Below are 14,474 nucleotides of genomic sequence, written 5' to 3'. Positions count from 1 at the left end.
TGTAAAGCCCGAAGTGGCATAAGCTTAAAAACAGATGCCAACTATCCAGCAAAAGGGTACTATGTAACAAAGTTGGCCGGCCTGGGTGACCGAGCGGTTCTAGGCGCTACAGTCTGCAACCGCGCGGTCGCAGGTTCGAATCCTGCCTCGGGCATGGATGTGTGTGATGTCCTTATGTTAGTTAGGTTTAAGTAGTTCTAAGTTCTAGGGGACTGATGACCTCAGAAGACCTATAGTGCTCAGAGCCATTTGAACCATTTGAACAAAGTTGCAAGAACCAATATTATGTGAAGAATGGAATTACATACTGCGCTACCCTACGTTCTCTCCGTTAAGTGACAGCAACAAGAACAGAAGCACACACAGAGGTATTTTACCGGATATTCTTCCTGTATGCGATAATGGTACGGCAATAAACTGTTCAATGTAATAAAATGGGAAGTATATTCCACCATACAATTCACAGTGCTTTGCAGAATATGGATATAGACACAAGAAGACGTAGTTTATGTCAGTTGTTTTTTAATTGGTTGACTTATGCTCTTATCAGAAGACGCACTCAAGCCCAGAAGACACCTCTTTGTTCGCCAGGCTGCCTGGATATCACTTCTGGCAGTCGGGAAATCTGCAGGCTACACAGCATCTGAGTCATCATTTATACGATAATCTCGAGCGTTCCATGATAGACTAGCTCGAAAGCACAGTTGCCCATTGCGCATGCGCCGCCAGCTGTCACGTGAGGCGGCTTACCAGTCCAGTCCAGTCAGCCCTGGTGCAAAGTGCGGCAGTCAGTGTGCAGCTGTTGCAGATGGTGTTTGTGTTGTGCCTGTGCTAAGCGCGAGTTAAAAGATGGCGCGACGCAAGAGGTTAGCGCCGCTTTTGCTACTCATGTTCGTAGCTCTGATCGTCCGAGAATCGCACGCAAGCGTGGAAACACGTCCCAAAACGTTGCACGTAAACCAGGAGGATTCCCGGCTCCACAAGAGGACAGTTGTTTTCAATGCCCACCAGGACTTTGACAGCGTCGCCGATTCGCCGGATATGGATATCGGAGCACGCAAGAAGAGGTCGACAGATCTGCCGAAGTACAATATGACGAAGGTAAGGAAACTAGAACACCGCTAACGCCCATACGCATCGGCCCCTGGACAAAGAACCAACTGGTCGATATCCCAGCGAAGGTTATGCGCAATAAGCGCGGTGTTTTCAAATTGATGCGTCACCAGTTTTCGCAGTAAATGATCAATAAATGTAGTAGAAGATCGCCTGTGTACGGTGGCTTGAATAATGTTTCTCATTCCGTTCAGCCTCATAACAGTAAAACAATGTAATGTTGTCAAAGTAAGCAAATATTACAGATATTCCGGAAAACGATGGCAGGTCGCGCAAGGACTTGATGCAAACGTCATTCGTTAATTGTAGACAGGTGATTATCGCTGTAGGTGGACAAGTGTTTTTTTCCGAAATAAGATTTTGCTGTTTGTTGTTAGACCTCGGTACATACGTTGGAAAAATATTTGACATCTCTAGTCACATTTTACATGACTCACGTCAGTACTGACTTCTCACACTGATTATCGCTTTACTTTGTGTGTGATTGATGAACACTCGCCAAAGCGTCTTGTCATGGAACATCCCACTGGCAGCATAAAAAAGTAATAGACACATCACAATATTATAATGTGGCTACAATTTGGCAGGACAACCGGTACGACAGAGTACTTGGGTCGTTGGCAAAATTTGTTCTGTCGTCATACTAATAGCGTAATAAGTAGGGATTCCGCAACCTAGGAAGCACAATAACTCATGTCACATCCGAAGGAAAGAGTATCTCTTATTGGCCTTCCTTAATATGAGGAAAAATACTCCAAACATCTATGTGAAGCACAGGGTTGTATGAATCATTTGCTGTGTAAACACTGGAAAAGTAGGGAATATAAGTATTTGACACAATTTTTATTCTTTTTTTTTACATATAATGTGTTTCCAAGAATTGCTTGCCTGATGTGACTCGAACTACTAGTATGTACAGGATATGATGAACATAAATGTCTATATGAGACGACATTAAAAATTACCATTAATTTGTTGCATTCATTGAAGCATTTGCTAATGTGGAATGAGTTAAGATATGCATTATGAAAGAAAAGCAACCTTTAGTTTGTTAATGCCTTTATCACATTGCTACATAATCCAGAATGAATTTTCACTCTGTAGCGGAGTCTGTGCTGATTTGAAATTTCCTTCAAATAAAAATGGTTTGGCGGACTGGGATCCATAATCTTTGCTTTTTGCTGCCAAGTGCCCCATGTTTGCTATGTACTGTTGTTGCCTAAATATTTTAAGTTCAATGTTGTAACATTTTGTAGTAGGGCAGAATGGAAGAAGGGTATTACTTCCTCTATTGCATCAAGTACGTACCTGTTTCTTTGCACTATTAGTTTAATATTTACTTGACAACTGATATTTATAAGACTATGACAGTTATGGCATGTAATCTTTTAAATATTATCTTCTGTTCTGGTCAGTCAATCTACATGTCAGTGGTTGGTATGTGAGAGCTTGCATTTTTAGGTATCAATACCTTATTTCTTTTCCTTCATTTTTTCGTGTTATAATTGAGTGATGATGAAATAACCATGTCCATTATTATTTTAAAACTTTGTCTTTGATCAGTTCCTGTCATGTATATACTAGCAAAAATTTGGGTTTTTGTAAGCTTTTACATACCTGTTTAACAGAAACAGTGTGTCATTTCACAGGTGTCAACCAAACTAGATGCCAAGAACAGCACAAACAGTGGTGACCTAGAAGTTTTTCTTAAACCAGACTTGAATTGGTGAAGGGCTATCTTCTATGATGAGTTATTCAGAATTAAATTTTCACTTTGCAGCAGAGTGTGCAGTTATATGGAACTTCCTGGGAGATTAAAACTGTGTGCTGGACCGAGACTCAAACTTGGGACCTTTGCCTTTTACGGGCAAGTGCTCTACTGACTGAGCTATACAAGCACAACTCATGACCTATCCTGACAGCTTCAATTCTGTCAATACCTCGTCTCCTAACTTCCTAACTCCACATAAGGTCTTCTTTGAACCTTGCAGAACTAGCACTACTGGAAGAAAGGATATGTCTGGAAACATCCCCTAGGCTGTGGCTAAACCATGTCTCCACAATATTGTTTCTTCCAGCAGAGCTAGTTCTGCAAGGTACGTAGGAGACCTTCTGTAGAGTTTAGTAGGTAGGAGATGAGGTACTGGCAGAATAGAAGCTATGAGGACAGGTTGTGAGTCATGCTTGCGTAGTTCAGTTGGTAGAGCACTTGTCCACCAAAGGCAAAGGTCCTGAGTTCAAGTATCTGTCCGGCACACAGTTTTAATCTCCCTGGAAGTTTCATGATGAATTATGTTGTCTGCTTCATAAACTTGATGGCTATTGATGTGCACACTGAGAAATGTGGAAGAACAAACTCTGTCCAGCCATTGCTTTCCCATGCTGGGATTTATCATCATAAATGTTTTTGTGATGTTCTGTTGCACCTTTTTTCATTTATTTGGATAAGAATAATGGTGGTAACTGGATATACTTTTTCCAATAAAATCATCTTAGGATTTGCTTTAAGTGATCTGCAGAAACTGTGGACAACTTAAATCTGGATGGTTGGCTAGGGCTTAGCCCCTACTTTTCCTGAATGAATGAGTGTGCTGGGCCATAACACTACACACACTCTCAGTATTTTATGAACTCGTGTGAAGGGATAGTTGGCTGTTTTCATTATAAATGCTTTCATGAACATCACTTTTATGAATATATGTCTGCCTTCTCTAGGATGGATTTTTTAAGATAGTGCACATTTGTACCATCTAGAAGTGCTCGCAAGTGCTTAGTACAGCACAATTAAGATTTCAAAGCATGTCCCTGGGCTCTTACACTCATCTTCATTGAGGTAAGGTGAAGTATGTAACTCCTTACTGCTTGTTTGTGCAGTGAATCCCCTTATAAAAGTTGTGTGAAGCATTGCAGATGGTCATTGTATTTCTTGTCTTCAGTTCAAAGACTGGTTTGATGCAGCTAGTTTTCACAGCTTTATGTATAGAATTCTGTGTTAGAAAGCCTGTCCTTTGACATTTTTATTATGTGATTATCTGGATCAACCTTCTCTTCTTTAGCATTCTACGTTACTGGGTGTCTTAATCTTTTTTGTAATCTCATATTCTCTGATATCTTCATCAGGTTTGGCACTAAAAAACTTTCAGTTTATCTTTTGAGGTTTTCCACTTCCATTTACTGAACTCTTAAAACCTCATGCCACATAACAACAAACAGTGATAAGCTTTTATGTCTACTTGTATGTTCTACCTCCTTCAGATCGTAACACTGGTTCGTATGTGGCAACCATATGTTACTTTTTGAAATGTGAACCAAGTTGGAAAAGGTAATTATCCACTCAGCATGTGATATGTTCCGATAATGTATATCTCGATTTTTAATATTTGTACTGATTTTAGTTTTTATACAAAAACTAATGTTATTAGGATTTAAGTTTCCCACCTGTGTGGATTTTTTCTTCAGGTTTTAACATAATTACTCAGTGTATTTTAGTATTTAGGGATGCCATTGTAACTTAATGTGAAGCTACTACATTTTATTTTTTAAATATTTAAAAAAATGTAGTGTACAAATGACAGTAATAAAGAGGGTACTAGTTGCTATTGATTTCACATACCAAGGAAATGGATGCAGCAAGCAGAGTTTAACCGTGATCTGTAATGGCAGCATCCTACCATGTGCAATTTGTGATGAGTCATCATGACTTAGATATAATTGATATGTAAATTTACAGTTTCCCAACTGACGTATTTGTGATCTAGTATTAATTTATATCTTAATGTCTGAATATCATTGCTCTTTCATTCATGTAACACTGAATATAGCTACACGATAGCTGAAATCAATCTGCAATAAACAGATTAAAAATTTACCCACGACGACACCCTGCCTCCAATCTTGTATCTCATTAATACGGATGTGGAGCACACTGTTCCTGTTCCACTTCAGAAACAGTAACAGTCATAACTATAATATTAGAAGGAGAAATGACATGCACTATCCATCACCTGGTCTTAGTGTGACACCGAAAAGAATGCAATATTCAGTCGTAAAAATTCTGAACTATTTACTTAGTAATGTACAGAATTTAATAGTTGTTAATAGTAACATAGAAAACTAATGGCATTCAATGCACATAGAAGTAGACAACCATTGTAAATGGTGATCATGGTGTCATATTTGTCACTGGCAAAGTGTGTTAGACTTACAAACTGACCATGTTTTACATCATAGCAATATGATCAGTGGAACATGCAAACAGGTAGGTAATATATCGACAATGTGTTAGGTATTTCTTACTTTTCACGAGATATTCTGTGTTTATATTAATCTTGTGGTATTGGCCACAGATCACAGAGCCACACCAAAGGTAGCAATGCAGATCAAGCCACAGACTTTACTCAAGTCTTGCTGCAATCCATGACGGCATATGGGAGTCACTCCTGAAGACCACAACTCCTCTCTCAGCAGAGCATCACACCAGAGGTCAATATAGAGTTGTGCACAGGAGCACTCTGCCCAATTCGTAACCTCAGATATGGCAATTATTGACATCGTGTAGGACAGTGACAGTTCTCAAAGTTTCTGATAAAATGTACTTTTGCAAAGGTTGCATTTTGTACACCAGGAGAATGATTTGTTAGTAAGTGTGTCAATGTGTCAAGTGATGCATTGCTAGTCAATGAAAGTTGTAAATTATCTGGTACCCCTGTGGGGAGAAAAGTGTGCCAAAGTTTAGTACATTTTTAATGTACTCATTTATGTTACCCTGTGAACCAATATTGCATTGGTTCTAGTTCGATGAGCCTTCTCCCAAAGCAGTTAAAGAACCCACATCTATGGCTGGATCAAAGTAGTTTTATCTGGTCACAACACATCTGTAGTCCTGTTTTTCTCAGCAATTTTATAACAGCTTTGCACCATCCCAGATTCCTTCTGTCTTTACATTGCTTACTAATGCTACACTGTCTGTGCATGGGCAAGATTGCTAATGTTTACACACTGCAGGTGGATTCTTTTGGTGTCAGTTTTAGCAAATTCTCTATTGCTCTCTTCTAAAATGAGATTCTCAGTAAGCTTTGAACTTCAAAATTTTCAGTGTGTTCTATTGATGACTTTATTCCATAGAAGGCTGTTCTATACTCATTTTACTTAATATGATGATTTTGTGAGTATTTCAGATCCTCGTGATTTTCTTAGCTTCTGTCTGTGTATGGTGTCATGTGTGTGTTGGATTATTATCTAAAAGTGGTATTTGACATTGGATTAACTGAAGAATTCAATACTGCTTTACCAACTTTCTACCAAAGTATCACCTTCCAAATTAACCCAGTCACTACAAACACTACAGATCATCCTGTCACAACAGGCTACATTCAAAAAAATTAAATCTAGAAGAAAAAGAAATGTTGTTGTGTTCTGGTTTCTCTCTGTTTGCAGACATAGTGTCACACACTACATTGTTATTTTGTTATGGGGTGAAGCCAACATCCAACGTGAGAAGGTTCAGTTGATCCTGGGCGTGTATAAAATTCCGTGTATCCTTCTCAATATTTGTTGCAGGCTAAATGCTAAACAGAGAATACTCTAGAATAGTGTAAAAGTCACATTGGCATTTTCCTGTTAGTTCTATCGTTATATGGATAAGTCTTTTGGAATGGGAAATCAACAGCACTATAGAAATGATATCAAGTAACACAGTTTCTTCTTCTATAGTTCATGTACATAAGGTGATGAATTTTCTTTTAATGTGGGACGAATGAGTGTGCTATTCCAATATGTAGGTATGACTGTTCTGTCTCTCAGATATTTTCTGTTAAAGACTTTAGTTGAAATTCTGGACATTGTCCCACATTTTTAATAATTCACCATAAACCTGATCTTTGCACAAGCCTTAATATTATTTATTGCTTGCTGCTGTATTTTGCTAAACGATAGAAGGATGAGTGATATCTCGGGCACATGTACCTGGGACTTCAGAATTAAAATAGAACTGTGGATCACTGCGGTTGAGTGGTGAAGAATAAACTGTTTGTGTATTTGCTAATAATTTTTATTAGTCAGTATTTTATTCTAATATAAAATTCATTGAGTTTCAACAGGTGAGTTCATTGAAATAACTCAACATTTTGACTACTGTCACTTTCAATGTCTTTGTATGAAGTGTCAAAACAATACCTTGGTAGCCATTTGAGTGCCTCAAACACCACCTGGAATCATATCTGCTTGACAACTCTTGTCGCTCAGCAGAAAAATGTCTCAGTATGTAATGACATAAGGTGTGTGTGATTAAGACAGAAAGAGGGCAAGAAAGGTGGAACTTATAAATGTTGTGGTCTTCGTCTGATGACTGGTTTGGTTTAACTCTCCACATTAATCTATCCTGTAAAGGCTTGTAATTTACAATTAACTACTGCAATCTACATCCATTTTAACAATAAACTGATCTGTTCTTTTAGTCAAGTTGTGCCATTATCATTTTTTCCTCTAATTTGATGCAGTCCCTCCTCATTAGTTACTTGATCCGCCCATCTAACCTTCAGTGTTCCCTTTTCTGTACAGGTTGCATTCCAGACAAATACATTCAGGAAAGACTTCCTAAAACTTAAGTCAATATCAGATATTAATAAATGCCTATTTTTCAGAAATATTTTTCTTTCTGTTCCCAGTATGCATTTTATATCCTCTCTACCATGGCTATTGTCGGTCATTTTGCAGTGCAAATAACAAAACTCGTCTACATTTCACTGTTTCATTTCCTAATCTAATTCTCTCAGCATCACCTAATTTAATTCAACTACGTACCATTATCTTCATTATCTTGATGTTCATTTTATAGGTGTAACATCTTTCCAAGAGTCGATCCATTCTGTTCAGCTGCTTTGCCAAGTCCTTTGCTTTTTCTGATAGAGTTAAGATTGAACATAGTTAAGTATAAATGTATGTCTAATTTGTTCTATTAAAAGAAAAAGCTTAAAACAGTCATGTAAATGGACAATTTGTTACTATGTTATTCAGTAAGAAATTGCAGTATAATTGTAAGACTTGCTCATTCCGCACCTAAGTGAGAAGTCCACCACAATGTGTAAATAACTAATTAACTATTGTTGAGTCAGCATAAGTTGATGCCTTCAGTTGCAGAGGGCTGGATGCAGCAGCTTTGCTAGCTTACCTCGACCAGTAACGTATCACAATTTTGTGAAAATCTCAATGGCAACGCCTTAGTGTTGTCATAGCTCTGCATGTGGCTACTGTTTTCACCTGCCGCCGTTAGTACTTTGCAGTTGAAACCTGACAACAGTGCTGTGAGCTGTCAGGCATCTTTGTACACAGTCTCGAACATAATGCTTGACGACGACCATCTTAAGTTCTCTACTATTAACAATGTCTCCAGTGCATGATATTGTGGCGCCTTACAAAGCCCAGAGGATCACTCATAACTATCAGAGTGAGAGAAACTTTCAGGTGACCATCTATACTGTTACCAAATTGTCACTGTTATGTTCAGTTGTTCCATCTATGAACTCAAAACGGGTGAAGAGGCCATGTAACAAGTACAAAAGTTTAAATGACCTCAACTGTCACCTACCACCCACCAGTGCGCTACATAGCTGCAAGTTTTGTAAAGATTTGCAGATAATCGTGGAAACCATCTCAACACTGAATGAATAAAAGTACCGAAGGAAATTTTCATTCTGCAACGGAGTGTGCACTGGTATGAAACTGCCTGGCAGATTGAAACTGTACACTGGACCGACACTTGAACTTGAGACATTTACCTTTTGCAGGCAAGTGCTCTACCGAATGAGCTACCCAAGCGAGACTCGCTCTGTCCTCACAGCTTTACTTCTGCCAGTACCCTGTCTTCTATTTTCCAAACTTCACAGAAGCTCTCCTGTGAAACTGCAAAACTAGTCCTTCTGGAAGAAAGGATATTGTGGAGACGTGGATTAGAGACACTGCGGGGCATGTTTCCACAGTTAAATCTTCACTCTGCAGCAGTGTGTGCATTGATTTGAAAATTTCTGGCCAGGAAAGCCATGAGGACGGGATGCGAGTCATGCTTGGATAGCTCAGTTGGTTCTCAGTTCTCAGTTAATACCTACTCCGAATTTTTCTTTTGTTTCCTTTACTGCTTGCTCAATATACAGATTGAATAACATCGGGGAGAGGCTGCAACCCTGTCTCACTCCTTTCCCAACCACAGCTTCCCTTTCATGCCCCTCGACTCTTATAACTGCCATCTGGTTTCTGTACAAATTGTAAATAGCCTTTCGCTCCCTGTATTTTACCCCTGCCACCTTCAGAATTTGAAAGAGAGTATTCCAGTTAACATTGTCAAAAGCTTTCTCTAAGTCTACAAACGCTAGAAACGTAGGTTTGCCTTTTCTTAATCTTTCTTCTAAGATAAGTCGTAAGGTTAGTATTGCCTCACGTGTTCCAACATTTCTATGGAATCCAAACTGATCTTTCCCGAGGTCCGCTTCTACCAGTTTTTCCATTCGTCTATAAAGAATTCGCGTTAGTATTTTGCAGCTGTGACTTATTAAACTGATAGTTCGGTAATTTTCACATCTGTTAACACCTGCTTTCTTTGGGATTGGAATTATTATATTCTTCTTGAAGTCTGAGGGTATTTCGCCTGTCTCATACATCTTCCTCACCAGATGGTAGAGTTTTGTCATGACTGGCTCTCCCAAGACCATCAGTAGTTCTAATGGAATATTGTCTACTCCCGGGGCCTTGTGTCGACTCAGGTCTTTCAGTGCTCTATCAAACTCTTCACGCAGTATCTTATCTCCCATTTCGTCTTCATCTACATCCTCTTCCATTTCCATAATATTGTCCTCGAGTACATCGCCCTTGTATAAACCCTCTATATACTCCTTCCACCTTTCTGCCTTCCCTTCTTTGGTTAGAACTGGGTTGCCATCTGAGCTCTTGATATTCGTACAAGTGGATCTCTTCTCTCCAAAGGTCTCTTTATAATTTTCCTGTAGGCTGTATCTATCTTACCCCTAGTGAGATAAGCCTCCACATCCTTACATTTGTCCTCTAGCCATGCCTGCTTAGCCATTTTGCACTTCCTGTCGATCTCATTTTTGAGACGTTTGTATTCCTTTTTGTCTGCTTCATTTACTGCATTTTTATATTTTCTCCTTTCATCAATTAAATTCAATATTTCTTCTGTTACCCAAAGATTTCTATTAGCCCTCGTCTTTTTACCTACTTGATCGTCTGCTGACTTCACTACTTCATCTCTCAGAGCTACCCATTCTTCTTCTACTGTATTTCTTTCCCCCATTCCTGTCAATTGTTCCCTTATGCTCTCCCTCAAACTCTGTACAACCTCTGGTTATTTCAGTTTATCCAGGTCCCATCTCCTTAAATTCCCAGCTTTTTGCAGTTTCTTCAGTTTCAATCTGCAGTTCATAACCAATAGATTGTGGTCAGAATCCACATCTGCCCCTGGAAATGTCTTACAATTTAAAACCTGGTTTCTAAATCTCTGTCTTACCATTAGATAATCTATCTGATACCTTTTAGTATCTCCAGGCTTCTTCCATGTATACAACCTTCTTTTATGATTCTTGAACCAAGTGTTAGCTATGATTAAGTTATGCTCTGTGCAAAATTCTACAAGGCGGCTTCCTCTTTCATTTCTTCCCCCCAATCCATATTCACCTATGTTTCCTTCTCTCCCTTCTCCTACTGACGAATTCCAGTCACCCATGACTATTAAATTTTCGTCTCCCTTCACTACCTGAATAATTTCTTTTATCTCGTCATACATTTCATCAATTTCTTCATCATCTGCAGAGCTAGTTGGCATATAAACTTGTACTACTGTAGTAGGCATGGGCTTTGTGTCTATCTTGGCCACAATAATGCGTTCACTATGCTGTTAGTAGTAGCTAACCCGCACTCCTATTTTTTTATTCATTATTGAACCTACTCCTGCATTACCCCTATTTGATTTTGTATTTATAACCCTGTAATCACCTGACCAAAAGTCTTGTTCCTCCTGCCACCGAACTTCACTAATTCCGACTATATCTAACTTTAACCTATCCATTTCCCTTTCTAAATTTTCTAACCTACCTGCCCGATTAAGGGATCTGACATTCCACGCTCCGATCCGTAGAACGCCAGTTTTCTTTCTCCTGATAACGACGTCCTCTTGAGTAGTCCCCGCCCGGAGATCCGAATGGGGGACTATTTTACCTCCGGAATATTTTATCCAAGAGGACGCAATCATCATTTAATCATACAGTAAAGCTGCATGTCCTCGGGAAAAATTACGGCTGTAGTTTCCCCTTGCTTTCAGCCGTTCGCAGTACCAGCACAGCAAGGCCGTTTTGGTTAATGTTACAAGGCCAGATCATTCAATCATCCAGACTGTTGCCCCTGCAACTACTGAAAAGGCTGCTGCCCCTCTTCAGGAACCACATGTTTGTCTGGCCTCTCAACAGATACCCCTCCGTTGTGGTTGCACCTACGGTACGGCCATCTGTATCGCTGAGGCACGTAAGCCTCCCCACCAACGGCAAGGTCCATGGTTCATGGGGGGTGAAATCATACGCGTCCCTAATTTTAATCTACCAGGAAGTTTCAGGATAATAATAATACTGTAGTCATTGAAATTTTTATCGCAATAAATGATGTCTTTTTGGAAAAATGTCATGCACTAAGTGGGCTTTGTTCAAGACTGGAGACTCTGGTGCCATCTGCCTGCACAACTGCCAGAGCCAGAGTCTTGCTCTGGTCATCCACTGTGTGTTAAAGGCCTCAACTCAGATCTGCTAGCCACTGTTTGCTCTAAACAATTGTACTCCTCCTAATTTGAACAGTTTGAGATCGAGACTCATCATATGAAATGTTCATATGCTAAACTGAGTGCTTTGGATCTGTCTTGACTAACAGCTAAAATGCCGTGACTCCACAGAGGAGCTAATAGAAACTTGGTCCTACATGTTTTACAAATACTGACTTGGTGCACTTCATAGTGAGAGGTCACAGTTGTGATCTACTGCATGTGTAGATAACTGACTGAGTATACCAGAATGCTAGATAATATTGCATGTGTTTTATGAAATTCTCTCTTGAGGTAATGATGCTAAAATAAGGAAAGCAATGGTTTAGCAAATGTGAGCTGTATGAATATTGTGTAAATTGGGATATGACGCCCATCTTTAAAAACAGATGAATGTACATTTTCACAGTGATGTAAACTGATAGAATTGTCACGAGCTCTCTAGTGGGTTCTTAACCACTTGATATGGCTGAAAGCTCAAGCATTTTATCATGTTTCAAAAATTTGGATTTCTGATCCTTGCTTTTCTGCACACTTACCCTTTAGTGATACTCGTGGAGGTTAAGTCAGTTGCTGATGAACTTCAAATTATGCAAGATCAGAATAAGATAGAAAACTAATTTCCTCAGAATCAAACAATGGACTATCTAGGAGGGGATAATGATAAATGAAAAAGATACACACCATATAGTGGAGATGTTGAATCACAGATAGGCACAACAAAAAGAGTGCCTGGACACCATACCGCCAGTCCCGAAGCAGCATTAGGCTGATCAGTCAGGCATATCTGGGAGATGAGGGTCCCACTGACCATCAGTAGAGAATGCGGTAGTTGGGAACTGAATGTCGAGTGATGTGTGTGGCACATTATGCCTTGCAGTGACTGCTATAAGATTGGTGGATTATTGCCAAATTATCACTTTACAGTGTGACAGACTATAGCTGGTTAACCCCATATGAGACTAACCAGTTCCAAAATAGTAGGGGTTGGTAACTATGTACCAGTTTGGTGTAAAAAGCATTCACCAATTGAAGTAATTTGCTGCTACCAATTCAATTAAGAGAAAATTCATAACCACAAATAAATGTAATGGCATACTTTCTGGCATAGGGATTTGGTTGTGAACTATTGCATTGTGCCCCCAGAAAAATTATCTTGGAGGACTAAGGAAGAATTAAACACAAGGATGCCTATAAATAAAAGGGAAACAAAGGTTATGATCCATCAGGATATTAAGGTAGCCAGCCATTACCAATTTATTCAAAGAAGACACAATATTTACTTGGAATGGTGACTACACAGGATAATGTACACAGTGGTATAAATAATATAAAAAAATAACTTTCCTGGCAGAGCATTCGCCAGTGATGGCTAATGTAACCCAGAGGCACTGTACATTGCATTAATTTGACTACACTACATAAATTGTTAATGCACAACAAATTCAACCAATTCTCTGTGCATTGTTCAGTTCAGCAAAGCAAAGTTCAGTCACTTTGCTTTACCAGCATTCATTGTTCTGTACTGCAACAAATATAATGGTTTTGTAGCTGACATCAGATGCTCTCAGGTAGTGTGTCAAATGTAATTTTAGTATTTTATAGCTTTTGTTACTACTGTTTCACATGCAAATGTTGATAACAATATTGTGAAAAGGTGTGTGTGTGTGTGTGTGTGTGTGTGTGTGTGTGTGTGTGTGTGTGTGTGTGTGTGTTTTACTTTGGAGGAAGACCTTCTGGCCAAGAGCTTAGATGTGTAGCAGTCTATTCATTGTGACTGTCAGTGACCCAAAGTTCCTCTGTACAGTAGCAATCTGTCCTTTCTATAATAGCATTGTTATTTCATTCTGACTTTCCTTTGTTTGTTAAATGTTAATAACTTTGACAGAATGTACGTACACACCAAAAACACTGAAATTGCTTACAGGAGAGCTACTGAAAGTCTAATGAAAACAATGACATCGCAATAAAGAGAAGAGTGCAGTAAAATTTTTGTTGGCTCAGTTTCATCACTCTACTGTGGGAGAAATTCAGGCTGCATCCACATACAAGGTGTTTGAGAAGTGTAATGAGACTGATTTTTTTTATTTGCCAAAGCTTTATTTATTTATTTAGACAAGAATATTGTCCCCTTGAAAGTAGTCTCCTTCGGCGGCTATACATTGGCAGTGTCATTGTTCCCAGACTTGGTACCAGTGCTGATAGGCTTCAACTGGTAGGGCCATTAACATGTCAGTTGTATTCTGTTGAATGTTTTCCAGAGTCCCAAGTAGACACCATTTTAAGACTTTTTCCAATTTTGGGAAAAGGAAAAAGTCACAAGGACTCAGGTCAGGTTATGGAACAATGGGAATGCCTTTTGAGGTCAAAAATTCCTTGATGGGAGTATCCATGTGACATGGGCCATTGTCATGATGTATCAGCCAGTTGACACAAACATTTTACATGTGCAAGTCTTCAATCAAAAGTTGATGTATGGTGAAAGTGTTTAATGGGTCACCCATCATCTTTTTAATGGGTCATCCATCATCCTCATTGTTAAACTTGGGTC

At 39.1% G+C, this 14,474-nt stretch overlaps 1 protein-coding gene across 1 annotated transcript in view; it reads left to right on the top strand.

Moving 5' to 3' along the window:
* Positions 1-790: 790 nt before the first annotated feature.
* Positions 791-14,474, top strand: part of LOC126106895 (sortilin-related receptor-like) — a 193,742-nt gene continuing 180,058 nt past the window's right edge. Inside the window, exon 1 of the mRNA XM_049913310.1 lies at positions 791-1,101. Coding sequence (XP_049769267.1) covers positions 850-1,101 — 252 coding nt within the window. The 5' untranslated portion in view covers positions 791-849. The remainder of the gene's footprint in view (positions 1,102-14,474) is intronic.

Source organism: Schistocerca cancellata, chromosome 10 (genome assembly GCF_023864275.1).
Source record: "Schistocerca cancellata isolate TAMUIC-IGC-003103 chromosome 10, iqSchCanc2.1, whole genome shotgun sequence".
Classification (NCBI taxonomy): Eukaryota; Metazoa; Arthropoda; class Insecta; order Orthoptera; family Acrididae; genus Schistocerca; species Schistocerca cancellata.
Note: the sequence above shows the minus strand (reverse complement) of the source record. Positions and strands in the feature narration are given on the sequence as shown.